A 14,064-nucleotide genomic window follows, 5' to 3' on the forward strand; every position below is an offset into this window, starting at 1 on the left:
AACTAACTGGACATCTCTAAGCTCCCAGGGACTAAGCCAGCAACCAAAGAGCATACATGGGCTGCTCTGTGGTGCAAGCTACATATGTACCAGAAGATTTCCTTGTCTGACCACAGTGGAAGGTGTTGAGCCTAGTCCAGTGGAGGTTTGATGCCCGAGTTGGGGGATGCGTGAGGAGTGAGGTGTGATTGCATGAATGAGTTGGAAAGCACCCATTTACAGGAAAAGAGAAGGGGGAGTGAGTAGAGGCTTGAAAAGGGGTTCTGGCAAAGGGGATAACATTGGAAATGTAAATTAAAATCATTAACAAAAAGTGGAAAAGAACAACTAAATTAAATTAATATGTCAAGAAAGAACTATGCTTTATCTTTAGGAGATAGGGGATGTGTGAAGGTGTGTGTTCATGCATGTGCATGCATTACAAAATATACAAATATAATCTGCTCTATCAATATAATAGTGGTAGATACATATGACAGTAGGGCTAGCTACTTAGTGTTGAATAGCTTGGGGTCTCTTCCCTGGGGAAAACTTTTTGTCTTGCTATCAATATTACTTGACTGTTGTTCAAGTTCTCATTTTGAGATATCATTAACCAACCCTCCTCCATGTTAGCAATATCTGGCTGTCATCCTTGTTCAGATCTTGTTAGTCATACATGTTAATGACACTTCATGGTATGTAGCTTCTCTGACTTTCCTAGGAGAAAATCTCCCAGCAAACTTCTTTCTTCTTTTGCTTTTAAAGACTTTTCATTTTCTTATCTCAAAGATACCCGTGGCTTAGGAAAAAGAGTGTTAAATTTGATGCGGGATATGAGACTGGACTTCACAGATTTCCTTGTCCTCTGATATTTAGTGGACTGTTTTTTTTTTTTTTCTGTAATGATTTCTATCTGTTACAAAGAGATTGATGAGTGAGACCTACATTAGCTGTAGATATAAAGATTAACATTTAGAGTGTTATTAGGAATTACACTGGTTTAGAAAAGTGATAGAGGGAAGTCTGTCTTTAACATCCATAATCTCATTATGAAGGCTTAGGTAATTTATTAGGTTTTCAGTAGGAAGTATGATCTCTTGCTCATTGAGGTCATTAAGTACAATTAGGAAACTATTGTTTACTGTCAAACTGTGCATGTGAGTATTGCATTTTTGGTATATAACACCATGATGGGTCACTGTTTTAGTTCATGAGCATAATAGCAAGGAAAACATTCTGGCTGCTTCCCTCTATTGAAGGCATGTATGGAGAGAGCCTTATGATACCATGAAATCTAGTTGCTGAGCAGGAGGCTTTCAGTTCAGATACAGCTTAGGTCCTTAGATCACATTATTAAAAAGGCATGGGGAAAGTCTCTTGGAACACCCTGGCCAACCACCAAGATGGAAATTTCTCCAACCTTATATTGATGTCTTTGTCAGATGGTCTATAGCTTTTGGTGGAAATTCTGTTAACACAGATAGGAAGGTTTTAGTTAAACTACATAAGTATATATTGAATAGTGTTATGATTTATCTATATCTTTTAAGTGGTAGTAGTTCTTTTTTTAGTTTAATTAACTGTATACATTTCATTAAGCTAATCAAATATAGGCACTATCATTTGTTGACACAATTATGATTTTTCTTTGATTCGCGAATAGGTCTGTATTCTGTAAAACTCTAGCACTATAAAGTAAATGAAACTGTAGCGAAGGAGTTGGAATAACAATGGAAAACTACCTTAAATCCTCTATTCAAAGTTTTCTCTGGTTTTGCATCTTCACTGAAAATAATAGGGCAGTCTAAGGGAAATTTACATAAATAATAAGAAACAGAATCAAATACATGCTTATTATATTCATACAGCAAATTCTCTATGAAGCAAATTTTAACAAGGTTCAACTTTACCTTTGACAGCTAGTGAAGCTCAACTTACCATCTCTCGTGCTACTTAGCACTTACTCTCTTCAGACCATCAGACACATGGCAGGTCTGTGCACAGAGAGTTCCAGGACGATGAGCCAAGCATACATTTGTACCATAATATAGATGATATGATTCCTTAATTTTAATATATTCTGTCTCCCAAATAAAGAACACACTTTGACACTATCATTCCCACTTTTTCAAACCGTAACCACAGTCATTACTAAATTTTTGTCTGTCTGTCATTTTATTTTATCTATAGAATGATACCTCCTTTCAAAATAGACCATGAGAAATTTATAAAATGCTAATACTTCCACTTATGGCTAAAAATTCAGGTGATCATGGTACATATTCTATATCTATAGATAGTGAATGTGTCTGACAACATCTGCTTAATAATTTAAGATTTTAATTTATTTCACTATTCAATTACAAGTAAAATATCGATAGACACTATTCCTAGTTCGAAGCCTGGCAGGACATGTAGGGTTCATCCATCAATATAATACACTATAAAATAATTTCTTAATAAAAAGTGTTATAAAATAGTTTTTACCTAAATTAAAAATGATCAGCTCATTCTCTCTTGGTAATCTGACAAATTTATACATATACAATAGATTTTAAAAATTTGCATCCACAATATAAAATTTACAGCTCTATTCTAAACCTTGTAAACTAAGGCCTTCTTACTAAGTCTCTCCACATGATGTTAGTCTTGAGCATCAATAAAATAAATCAGTAGAGAGAATGGAGAACAGTGCACAAAAAAACTTGGTTGGAAGAGAAGAATGGAAAGGTTGAAGACATGAGTTAAGATGATAAGTGGTCTTCTAGTCCTAGGTGCTGTAGAAGCAAACATGGACAAGTCCAATAACAACAGGACACACAACCTGTCCCACAAATGGCACAGAAAGAATCCTCAGTCACAAATATACCATCTGGCTTTCATCACTCACCCCAAGCATGGGAAAGGATGTGAAGCTACATGGCCAGGACTCGTAGTCTCTGACAATCTAAGACCAAGGTTCATAAAATAGATATATTTTCTTTTCATGTAATAAAATTGATGGTCAACTTTTGAAAGGGTCTCAGGACGTGTCTTTGATTTACAAGTGAAAACAAAAATAATTATTATAGAAGTTCAAAATTTCCAATAGCATTAAGGAATATGGCCAGTTATTTCTTTGGAAAAAATAGTGATTATATGTTACTTTATTTTCAAAGTGATCACTATATATATTATATTTATGCCTGTCTCAGAAAGAGAAAATAAAATGGTGGAAACATATTTCTTTGCTCAACATTGTGCTTCGAAGTACCATTTACCATTGTTCATTACATATCACAACTTTCAGTGATGTTTACCATCAAATACTATAGTATGAGACAAGCATACTCAACAGAAAAGAAAACATCATAATGGTGTGATTTATTTGTTAAAGTTAATGGTTTTTTTTTTTAATCAGGTGACAGAAACACGGACGGGTCCTCTTGGCTGCAGTAACTATGACAACCTAGATTCTGTCAGCTCTGTTCTGGTTCAGAGCCCTGAGAATAAAATTCAGTTGCAAGGTATGTAGGTAAAATCACATGAATTCTTTGTGAGTCTAGATGATATGCTATCCAGCTATAATTTATTTGAAATTTGTAAAAATAAGATATTTGGTATTGGAAAGGTGACTTAAAAGCACTTGGTCCTTTTCCAGTGGAATTGCATTGAGTTTCTAGATCCTACAAATGAATGCTCACCTCTTTCTCTGTCTCCCCCCCCCCCTCTCTCTCTCTCTCTCTCTCTCTCTCTCTGTGTGTGTGTGTGTGTGTGTGTGTGTGTGTGTGCGTCTGTCTGTCTCTCTCTCTCCCCATATGTATGTGTGTGTGTGAGAGAGAGAGAGATCTCAAAAGTAGATATAAGAATGTATAGTTCTTCATTCTTGTAAGAAAGAGACAGTTCAAGTGACTGGATATGACACGATGGTTGTAAACACTTTCTGTTCCTGTGGAAAACTAAGATTTGATTCCCAGCATCCATATGGAAACTCAAATAATCTCTGATTCCAGTTTCAGGGTATTTGATGTTCTCCTCTTACTGCAGTAGGATACTGCATGCTTAAGATGTGCACACACATTCAGGAATGCACCCATAATCATAAATAAATAAAATATGCAAATAACTTCTAAAAGAAAAACAGCAAAAATGCACATTGTCATAAGTATTATTTGAGGTGCCTGACAGTCCTAGTGAAGAGATAGGTTGTTCAAAATGGGAAATTAATTTTAAAATTGAATTAAGTTTGCATCATTGTTTTTCATTTCCTTTCAAGAATTTTATGTTATATCTGTATTTTGTTTTACAAAGTCATTTAGAAATTTCACTTTGGTTTCCATTATATAAATGCAAAAACAAAATGTACTCATAGAAGCTTAGGTTCAAAGAATCCTAAATGGTTAGTAATTACTATTTACTTCAAATGTTAAATTTTTTAAAACTTTATTTGATCTTTTTTTAAACTCCAGATTTTACCTCCCTTACAGACCACTCTCTGAAATGAGAGTGTACTCACATACATAAAATAAATAAATCTTTAACAAAAGGTATAAAATATTTAAGTACTGTAAATTAGATAAAACTTATTATTATTATATATATTCTAGTTTAAATTACTAAAATATTTTTGTTACTTAAATAGAAAAGACAGTGCTAAACACCACAGTTCTATATTGAAATTTTATTTAATGTGATATTTAGTTTTTCATCAGTATATTACCTCTGATCAAAATATACAGGAACTCTAGAAAAATATACTCTTTTATTTGATTGTCTGGAGAAATCACTTACAAACAAAATACTGATTCTGACATCTGTGAATCACAGTACAGTTTCACAATTTAAATCGATGTTCTGTGAATAGAGCCATCTGACTACTAGCCTGAAAAAAGAGTTTGGTTTCTGGAGACCAAATGATAGAGAGGACCAAATCACAAAGGTTGTCTATCCCGCATCCAGACTAACACATACACACATACAATACACACACACACACACACAAACACACACACACACACACACACACACACACACACACACATACACACACACTTGTAAAAACAAACACATTATAATTTTCTTCAAAATGTCATCTGCCTATTTTGAAAAACTTAATGAACTGAATCAATACTAACTGCCTTTATGTTTCCATCTTTGTGCCCTCATGTCGCTTTGTGATGATGAATTTTAATTTTCCCTCATCCTTCTGACCCTCATTCACCAGTATTCCACCATCTTTCTGCACTAGAGATACTTACTCTATTGAAAAATATTTTAATAGTTTAATTTGTAGTGTTTTATATAAATATTTTAAGTAAAGTGTATCTTTTACTTTGTAATACATTATGATATTTTTTCATAGAAGGTTAGCACTTTATTAAATTTGAGACTACTTGGACATTTTCCATTTCTAAAACAGATAGGCAAAATACTGTGTAAAGGAATCTGGAAACACCTCAGTTTGCATACTCTTACATAATCACATTTGACAATCCTATATGATGATTTTTGCTCTTGTTAAAAACATAAGAAGTTTTCAAAATATTTGTTAATATCTATCAGAACCCTTAACATTTATATCATCCTTAAATGGAGACTTTTCCCATGAAAATTCTAATTGATAGATGACAAGAACTTTTGTAAGATTTTTTTCAATCTTTTTTCCTTACAACTTTATTTAAAAAAACAGAGATATATTACAGATTATTTGAAATATTTTAGTGTAAAAACATATGAATATATTTAGTCAGTACTTAATTTTTTAATTGAACAACTTTATTTTAAAAACAAAGATAAATATATGGATTTTAAACATTTTTGCATAAAAATATACAAATATTTTTGTCAGTACATTATTTTTTAAACGTTTGATAGTGTGCATTAAAATCTTACTAGTTACAATGAGCATAAAGTACATGTAAAACAGGATGTAACCTGGAATTAGTCATAGGATTTCTTGGTGTGTAAAGATTGAGCATAATGGTTTTTCATTTTCTTTTCTTTCTTTTTTTTTTTTAGCCTTTGTATTTTCTTGAACTTCATATAGTCTGTGAGTTGTTTCATGTTCAGAGCATTCTAGGATTAGTATCCAACTATCAGTGACTGCATATTATGTCTGTTCTTTTGTGACTGGGTTACTTCTCAAGATGATATTCTCTAGATGCATCCATTTTCTTAAGAATTTCATAAAGTCATTGTTTCTGAAAGATGAGTAGTACTCCATTGTGTAAATATACCACAATAATTGTTACCATTAATCTACTGACGGACATCTGGGTTCTTTATAGCTTCTGGCTATTATAAATAAAAGTGCTATGAACATTGTGGTATATGTGTCTTTGTTGTATGTTGGAACATCTCTGGAGTATATGCCCAGAAGTGGAATAACTGGGTCTTCAGGTAATACTATGTCCAACTTCTGAGGAATCTCCAGACTAATTTCCAGAGTGATTGTACCAGTTTACAACCCCACCAACAGTGGAGAAGTGTTCCTCTTTGTCTGCATCCTCGGAAGCAGGGTTGTTTTTATTTGCATTTCCCTGATGGCTAATGATGTTGAACACTTCCTTAGATGGTTCTCAGCCATTTGGTATTCCTCAATTGAGAACTTTTTGTTTAGCTCTGTACCCCATTTTTAATAGGGTTGTTTGATTCTCTGGTGTCTAGCTTCTTGAGTTCTTTTTATATCTTGGATATTAGGCCTCTATATGATGAGGGGATACTTAAGGTCTTTTCCCAATCTGTTGGCTGCTGTTTTATTTCTTGACAGTGTCCATAGCCTTACAGAAACTTTGCAATCTCTTTAAGTCCTATTGGTGGATATTTGACCTTAGATCCTGAGCCATTGGAGTTATGTTCAGAAAAATTTCTCCTGTGCCTGAGTGTTGTAAGGTATTCCCTCCTTACTCTTCTAATAATTTCAGTGTTCCTGGTTTAATGTGGAGATCTTTGATCCACTTGAACTTGAGCTTTGTACAAGGAGATGTAAAAGGGTCTGTTTTACTCTGCATGCTGAGTCCCAGTTGGATCAACACCACTGTTGAAGAGAATGTCCTTTTTCCAATGAATGTTTAAAACTCCTTTGTCCAAGATCAAGTGAACATATATGTGAAGGTTCATTTCTGGGTGTTCTATTCTATTCCATTGTTCCACATGTCTATTTCTGTACCAGTAACATACAGTTGTTATGTAGGCACAATAGCCCTATAATATAGCTTGAAGTCAGGGATAGTGATTCCCCCACATGTTTTCTTGTTCTTGAGGATGGATTTTGCTATTCTAGGTCTTTTGTTATTCCAGATAAAATTGTACTTTGCTTTTGCCAAGTCTACAAAGAATTGTGTTGGAATTTTGATGGTGATTGCATTGAATATGTAGATTGCTTTTGGTAAGATGACCATTTTTACAATGTTGATCCTTCCAATCCATGAGCGTGGGGGATTTCCATTTTCTGAGATCTTCCTCAATTTCCTTCATCACAGATTTGAAATACTTGTCAGACAGGTCCTTCACTTGCTTAGTTAGATTTACACCAAGGTATTTCATATTGTTTATGACTATTGTGAATGGTATCTTTTCCCTAATTTCTTTCTCTGCATGATTGTCCTTTGAATATAGAAAGGCTACAGATTTTTGGAGTTAATTTTATATCCAGCCACTTTACTGAACTTGTTTATCAGCTCTAGGAGTTCTCTGGTGGAAGTTGTGGGGTTGCTTAAGTACACTATCATGTCATCTGCAAACAGTGATGTTTTTACTTCTTCCTTTCCAATTCCCCCCCCCCCCGATCTCCTTTTGCTATCTAATTGCTCCAGCCAGGACTTCCAGTACTATGTTGAATAGGTAGGGGAGAGTGGTTAGCCTTGTCGAGTTCCTGATTTTAGTGGGATTGCTTCAAGTTTCCCACAGTTAAGTTTGGTGTTATCTGTTGGTTTGCTGTATATTGCTTTTATAATGTTTTGGTATGGGCCTTGGATTCCTGTTCTTTCCAAGACTTTTAACATGAAGGCGTGTTGAATTTTGTCAAATAATTTCTCAGCATCTAGTGTAATGACCATACGGTTTTTTTCTTTGAGTTTGTTTATATGGTGGATTACGTTGATGGATTTCCTTATTTAAACCATCCCTGCATCCCAGGGATGAAGCCTACTTGATCATGTTAAATGATCATTTTGATGTGTTCTTGGATTCAGTTTGCAAGGATTTTGTTGAGTATTTTGCATCAATATTCATAAGTGAGATTGGTCTGAAGATTTCTTTCCTTGTAGGGTCTTTGTGTGGTTTAGGAATGAGGGTTATTGTGGCCTCAAAAAATGAGTTGGTAGGGTTCCATCTGATTCTATTTTGTGTAATAATTTGGAGAGAATTGGTATTAGGTGTTCAATAAATGTCTGATAAAATTCTGTACTAAACCCAGCTGGACCTGGGCTTTTTTTGGTTGGGAGGCTTTTGATGACTGCTTCAATTTCTTTAGGTGTTATGGGATTATTAAATGGTTTATCTGGTCCTGGTTTAACTTTTGTATTTGGTATTTGTCTATAATTTCATCCATTTCTTCCAGATTTTAGAGCTTTCTTGAGTATAGGCTTTTGTAATAGGATATGATGTTTTTTTGAATTTCCTCAGTTTCAGATATTATGTCTCCACTTTCCTTTCTGATTTTGTTAATTTGGATACTCTCTCTTTACCCTCTAGTTATCTAGCTAAGGGTTTATTAATCTTTTTAATTTTCTCAAAGAACCAGCTCTTGGTTTTGTTTATTCTTCGAATGGTTCTTTTTGTTTCTATTTGGTCAATTTCTGCTCTGAGTTTGATTATTTCTTGCTGTATACTCCTCATGTGAGTATCTACTTCCTTTTGTTCTAGAGCTTTCAACTGTTCTGTCAAGTTGCTTGTATGCTCTCCAGTTTCTTTTTGGAAATACTCAAAGGTATGAGTTTTCCTTGCAGTAATGCTTTCATTGCATCCCATAGGTTTGGGTATGTTGTGTTTTCATCTTCATTAAATTTTAGAAAGCCTTTAATTTCTTTCTTTATTTCTTCTTTGACCTTGCTATCGTTTAATAGAGTGTTGTTTAGTTTTCATGTGTATATGGGCTTTTTGTTGTCTTTGTTGTTTTTAAAGACCAGCTTTAGACCATGGTGATCAGGTACGATGCCTGGGAGTATTTCAGTCTTATATCTATTGAGGCTTGTTTTGTGGCCAATTATATGGTCAATTTTGGAGAAGGTTCCTTGAGGAGATGAGAAGAAAGTGTATTCTTTTGTTTCAGTATGAAATGTTCTGTAGATGTCTATTAATTTGAATTTGTTCATAACCTCTGCTAGCTTCACTGTGTCCTTTTTCGGTTTCTGTCCATGATCTGTCCATTGATGAGAGTTTGGTATTGAGGACTTCCACATTTATTGTGTTGGGTGAAATGTATTTTTTGAGCTTTAGTAAGGTTTCTTTTATGAATATGGGTGCTCTTTTATTTGGAGCACATATGTTAATGCTTGTGAGTCCTTCCTGACTATTTTTCCCTGTAATGAGTAAAAAGTGTCCTTCCTTATTTTTTGATAACTTTTGTTTGAAAATCTACTTTATTTGATATTAGAATGGCCACTCCATCTTGGTTCTTGGGGCCGTTTGCTTGGAAGATTGTTTCCCAACCTGTTACTCTGAGATAGTGTCTGTCTTTGTCTCTGAGATGAGTTTCCTGTATTCAGCAAAATGCTGAATTATGTTTATGTATCCTACCTGATAGCCTATATCTTTTTATTATGGAATGGAGTCCATTTATATTAGCAGATGCTAAAGAATAGTGGTTGTAGTTTTTTGCTATTTTTGCTTTTGGTGGTAGAATTGTGCCTGTGTGTCTTTCTTCTTTTGGTTTTCTTGCTTAGGTATTTTCTTGTTTTTATTGGGATGTAGTATCCCTCCTTGTATTGGTTTTTCCACCTATAATTCATTGCAGTTCTGGGTTTGTGGTCAGATATTGTGTAAATTTAGTTTTTTATTGAAATATCTTGGTCTCTCAATCTATGATAATTGAGAGTTTTGCTGGGTATTGCAGCTTGGGCTGACACTTGTGTTCTCTTAAGCTCTGCACAATATCTGTCCAGGATCTTTCAACTTTCATAGTCTCTGTTGAGGAATCGAGAGTGATTCTGATTGGTCTCGCTTTATATGTTACATTGACCTTTTTTCCTTACTAATTTTAGTATTCTTTCTTTGCTTTGGGCACTTGGCGTTTTGACTATTATGTGTCCGGAGAAATTCCGTTCCTGGTCTAACCATTTGGAGTTTTTTAGGCTTCTTTTATGCTCATGATCATCTCATTCTTAAGGGTAGGGAAGTTTTCATCTACGATTTTTTGAAGATATTTACTCCGCCTGTTAGTTTATATCCTTCGCCCTCTTCTATTCCTATTATCTTTAGGTTTGGTCTTCTAATTGTGTACTAGATCTCCTGGACATTTTGATTTAGGAGATTTTTGACTTTTGCATCTTCTCTGATTGTTTTGTCTGTGTTTTCAATATTGTCCTCTGCCCCAGAGATTCTCTCTTTTTTTTTTTTTAACGACTTTATTTTGAAAAACAAAGATAAATGTAAAGATTTTAAACATTTTTTGCTTAAAATTATACATTTTTGTAAGTAATGTTTTTTCAGACATTAAAATAAATTTTAGATAAAACCATGTGAATATGTTTTTTAGTCAGTACTTGATTTTTTTCAAGGGCTTGACAGTATGCATTGAAAACGTACTAGTTGCAATAAGCATAAAGTACATGCAAAACAAAACGCAACATGGAAATAGTCAAAGTCTTCTTGTTTTGTGAATATATGTATATTTTTTGTTTTCTTTATTTCTTGGACTTCATACAGTCTGTGAGTTGTTTCTGGGGGAGTGCAAGCCTCTGGGTTTAGCATCCCACTATCAGTGACTGCATATTATGTCTGTTCTTTTGTGACTGGGTTATCTCACTCAGGATGATATTCTCTAGATGCAGCCATTTTCTTAAGAATTTGGTTAAGTCATTGTTTCTGGTGGCTGAGTAGTATTCCATTGTGTATATGTACCACAATTTTTGTATCCATTCGTCTTCTGAAGGACATCTGGGTTCCTTCCAGCTTCTGGCTATTATAAATAGAGCCGCTATGAACATTGTGGTGCATATATCTTTGTTGTGTATTAAAGTGTCTCTGGGGTATATGCCCAGAAGTGGAATAGCTGGGTCTTCAGGTAGTACTATATCCAATTTTCTGAGGTATCGCCAGACAGATTTCCAGAGTGGTTGTATTAGCTTGCAACCCCACCAACAGTGGAGAAGTGTTCCTCTTTCTCCGCAGCCTCGCCAGCATCTGCTGTCATCTGAGTTTTGGATCTTGGCCAATCTGACTGGTGTGAGGTGGAATCTTAGGGTTGTTTTGATTTGCATTTCCCTGATGGCTAAGGATGTCGAGCACTTCCTCAGATGTTTTTCGGCCATTCGGTGTTCCTCAACTGAAAATGATTTGTTTAGCTCTGTACCCCATTTTTTAATAGGGTTATTTGATTCTCTGGTGTCTAGCTTTTTGAGTTCCTTGTACACCTTGGATATTAGGCCTCTATCTGATGTGGTGTTGGTAAAGATCTTTTCCCATTCTGTTGGTTGCCATTTTGTTTTCTTGACGATGTCCTTAGCCTTACAGAAACTTTGCAATCTCATTAAGTCCCATTTGTTAATCTTTGACCTTAGAGCTTGAGCCATTGGTGTTTTGTTCAGGAAATTTTCTCCTGTGCCTATGTGTTCTAAGGTTTTCCCTACTTTCTCATCTAATAGTTCCAGTGTATCTGGTTTAATGTGGAGATCTTTAATCCACTTACACTTGAGCTTTGTACAAGGAGATAAGAACGGGTCTATTTTCATTCTTTTGCATGTTGAGTGCCAGTTGGACCAGCACCATTTGTTGAATAGGCTGTCCTTTTTCCATTGAATGTTTACTGCTCCTTTGTCAAAAATCAGGTGACCATATACATGAGGGCTCATTTCTGGATCTTCTATTCTATTCCATTTGTCCACTTGCCTATTTCTGTACCAGTACCATGCAGTTTTCAGCACAATTGCCTTGTAATATAGCTTGAGGTCAGAGATAGTGATTCCCGCAGATGTTTTTTTGTTGTTGAGGATGGATTTCGCTATTCCAGGTCTTTTGTTATTCCATATGAAATTGCACATTGATCTTTCCAATTCCATGAAGAACTGGGTTGGAATTTTGATGGGGATTGCATTGAATCTGTAGATTGCTTTTGGTAGGATGGCCATTTTTAAGATGTTGATCTTTCCAATCCATGAGCATGGAGATTCTCTCTTCTTTCTCTTGTAATCTGTTGGAGATGCTTGCATTTGTGACTCCTGATGTCTTTTTTAGGTTATCTACCTCTAGGGTTGTCTCTTTTAGTGTTTTCTTTATTTTTTCCATTTCAATTTTAAATTCCTTCTTTAATTCCTTCATCTCGTTGGTTCTGTTTTCCTCTAGTTCTTTGATTTCTTTGAGTGTTTTAGTTATTTCCTCTTTAAAAGTTTCTATTTCTTTATGCTTTTTCTCCTGTTCTTATTTAAGGATCTCTCTCATCATCTTGAGGTATGATTTCCAGTCTGAGTCTTCTTTTTCTGGAGTGTTTGGCATTTGCTGTTTGCTGTGATGTGAGGGCTGAGTTCTGGTGTTGCCATGTTGTCTGGTTTCCCTGTGGTAAGTTCTTTTGCTTTCTTCTTGCCCTCTTGTTGTCTGTAATTGTACATGGTCTTGTTGTCAGCCATTGGTTCCTGTCTCTCCTGTGTACCTGGCCTGTGTCTGTGGATCTCCACAGTTCTTGGTGGCAGATGGCTTAATTGCCTGTTCTGCATGCATGGACCTTCGTGGTGGAAACACACACCCAAAGGCAGGTTTCCTGCCTGCCTGAACCTATAGTGGGGCAGGGGCACACTTTCTGTGCTCTCAGAACGTACCTCTCTGCTTCACGACTACTCTTAGTGCAGTCTCACAAGGCTTGTTTTTCTGGGTCTCTACTGTTCCTGGTGGCAGATGGCCTGAATGCTTATTCTACACCAGTACTTTACTTTTTTAAAAGCATCTTTTGGTATTTAAAAATCATTAATTTTAATCTTTACACACACATACACACACACACACACACAAAACTTTGACTATTTCCATGTTACATTTTGTTTTACATACACTTTATGATCATTGTAAATATTAAGATTTCAATGCATACTAGATATACGTTTATCCTCTTCTGCCAATTGCTTCTGTTTCTTTCCCTTTTACTGACTGAGCATCTGTTGGAAGCCTGGACACATTATTTCATCTCAAGGGTCAAAATACACACAGTGCTTCTTCCAAGAATATCTTCCTGAGGCTCTTTCTCTTGATGTCTTTTTGTCTATCAACAGTTCCTTAGGTAGATGTTTCAGTAGATCTGTACAGCTAGGCAGGATGGTATATGGAAGACAGTATGTTTCATTTTCATTATATTTCTAAAAAGGAGTGAAGTTATGCCAAAATGTCTTTAAAAATCTATATATGTATCCCTCTTTTTAAAAAATAAAGTGGTAAGAAAAAAAAGAAGTGAAGTTTCAGTTCAGATCACTTTTGATGGAATTCTGTTGTATTATTTAGAAAAGCAAAAATACAGATACTTTTTTTTTCCCAAAAGGGCCTTCTTACACACATTTACTCTTATGGAAGAGAAAAAGTTGTTTTCAACATAGGATTTTATCAAAAAGCCACAACAAAATATTAAAATTAATAAAATACACTGTCAAGGAAAAGATTATAACAAAACTCTCATGAATTATACACATGTGTAAAAATTGCTAATTATTATTATATCTGTACTACACTTATTTCACTAATGTTAAATACTTCTGTGTCAGTCCTAACACCTATGAAGGCTGGAATATACTAAAGTGCTTAGAAGCACTTAATAAACTTCTAGAGCTCCAAGTTCCAGTTGGCAGGACCCACAGTGAGCAACTCACAGTTAACTGTATCCTAATCCTTAGTTATTATACCACTCATTTCTGGCCTCAAAGGCACTGGGAGCCCTTTACACAAATACATTTTCTGAAGTATGTA

General features: G+C 35.0%; 1 protein-coding gene across 3 annotated transcripts in view; it reads left to right on the forward strand.

Moving 5' to 3' along the window:
- The window catches only part of BRINP3 (BMP/retinoic acid inducible neural specific 3), a gene marked incomplete at both ends in the record, with an annotated part of 389,121 nt that overhangs the window by 228,084 nt on the left and 146,973 nt on the right, over positions 1–14,064 (forward strand). For all 3 annotated transcript variants that reach the window (XM_080918308.1, XM_080918309.1, XM_080918310.1), the window contains one exon: positions 3,383–3,488. In XM_080918308.1, the coding sequence (XP_080774434.1) occupies positions 3,383–3,488 (106 nt within the window). The remainder of the gene's footprint in view (positions 1–3,382; positions 3,489–14,064) is intronic.

This window comes from Micromys minutus (genome assembly GCF_963924665.1).
Source record: "Micromys minutus genome assembly, chromosome: 6".
NCBI classification, from domain to species: Eukaryota; Metazoa; Chordata; class Mammalia; order Rodentia; family Muridae; genus Micromys; species Micromys minutus.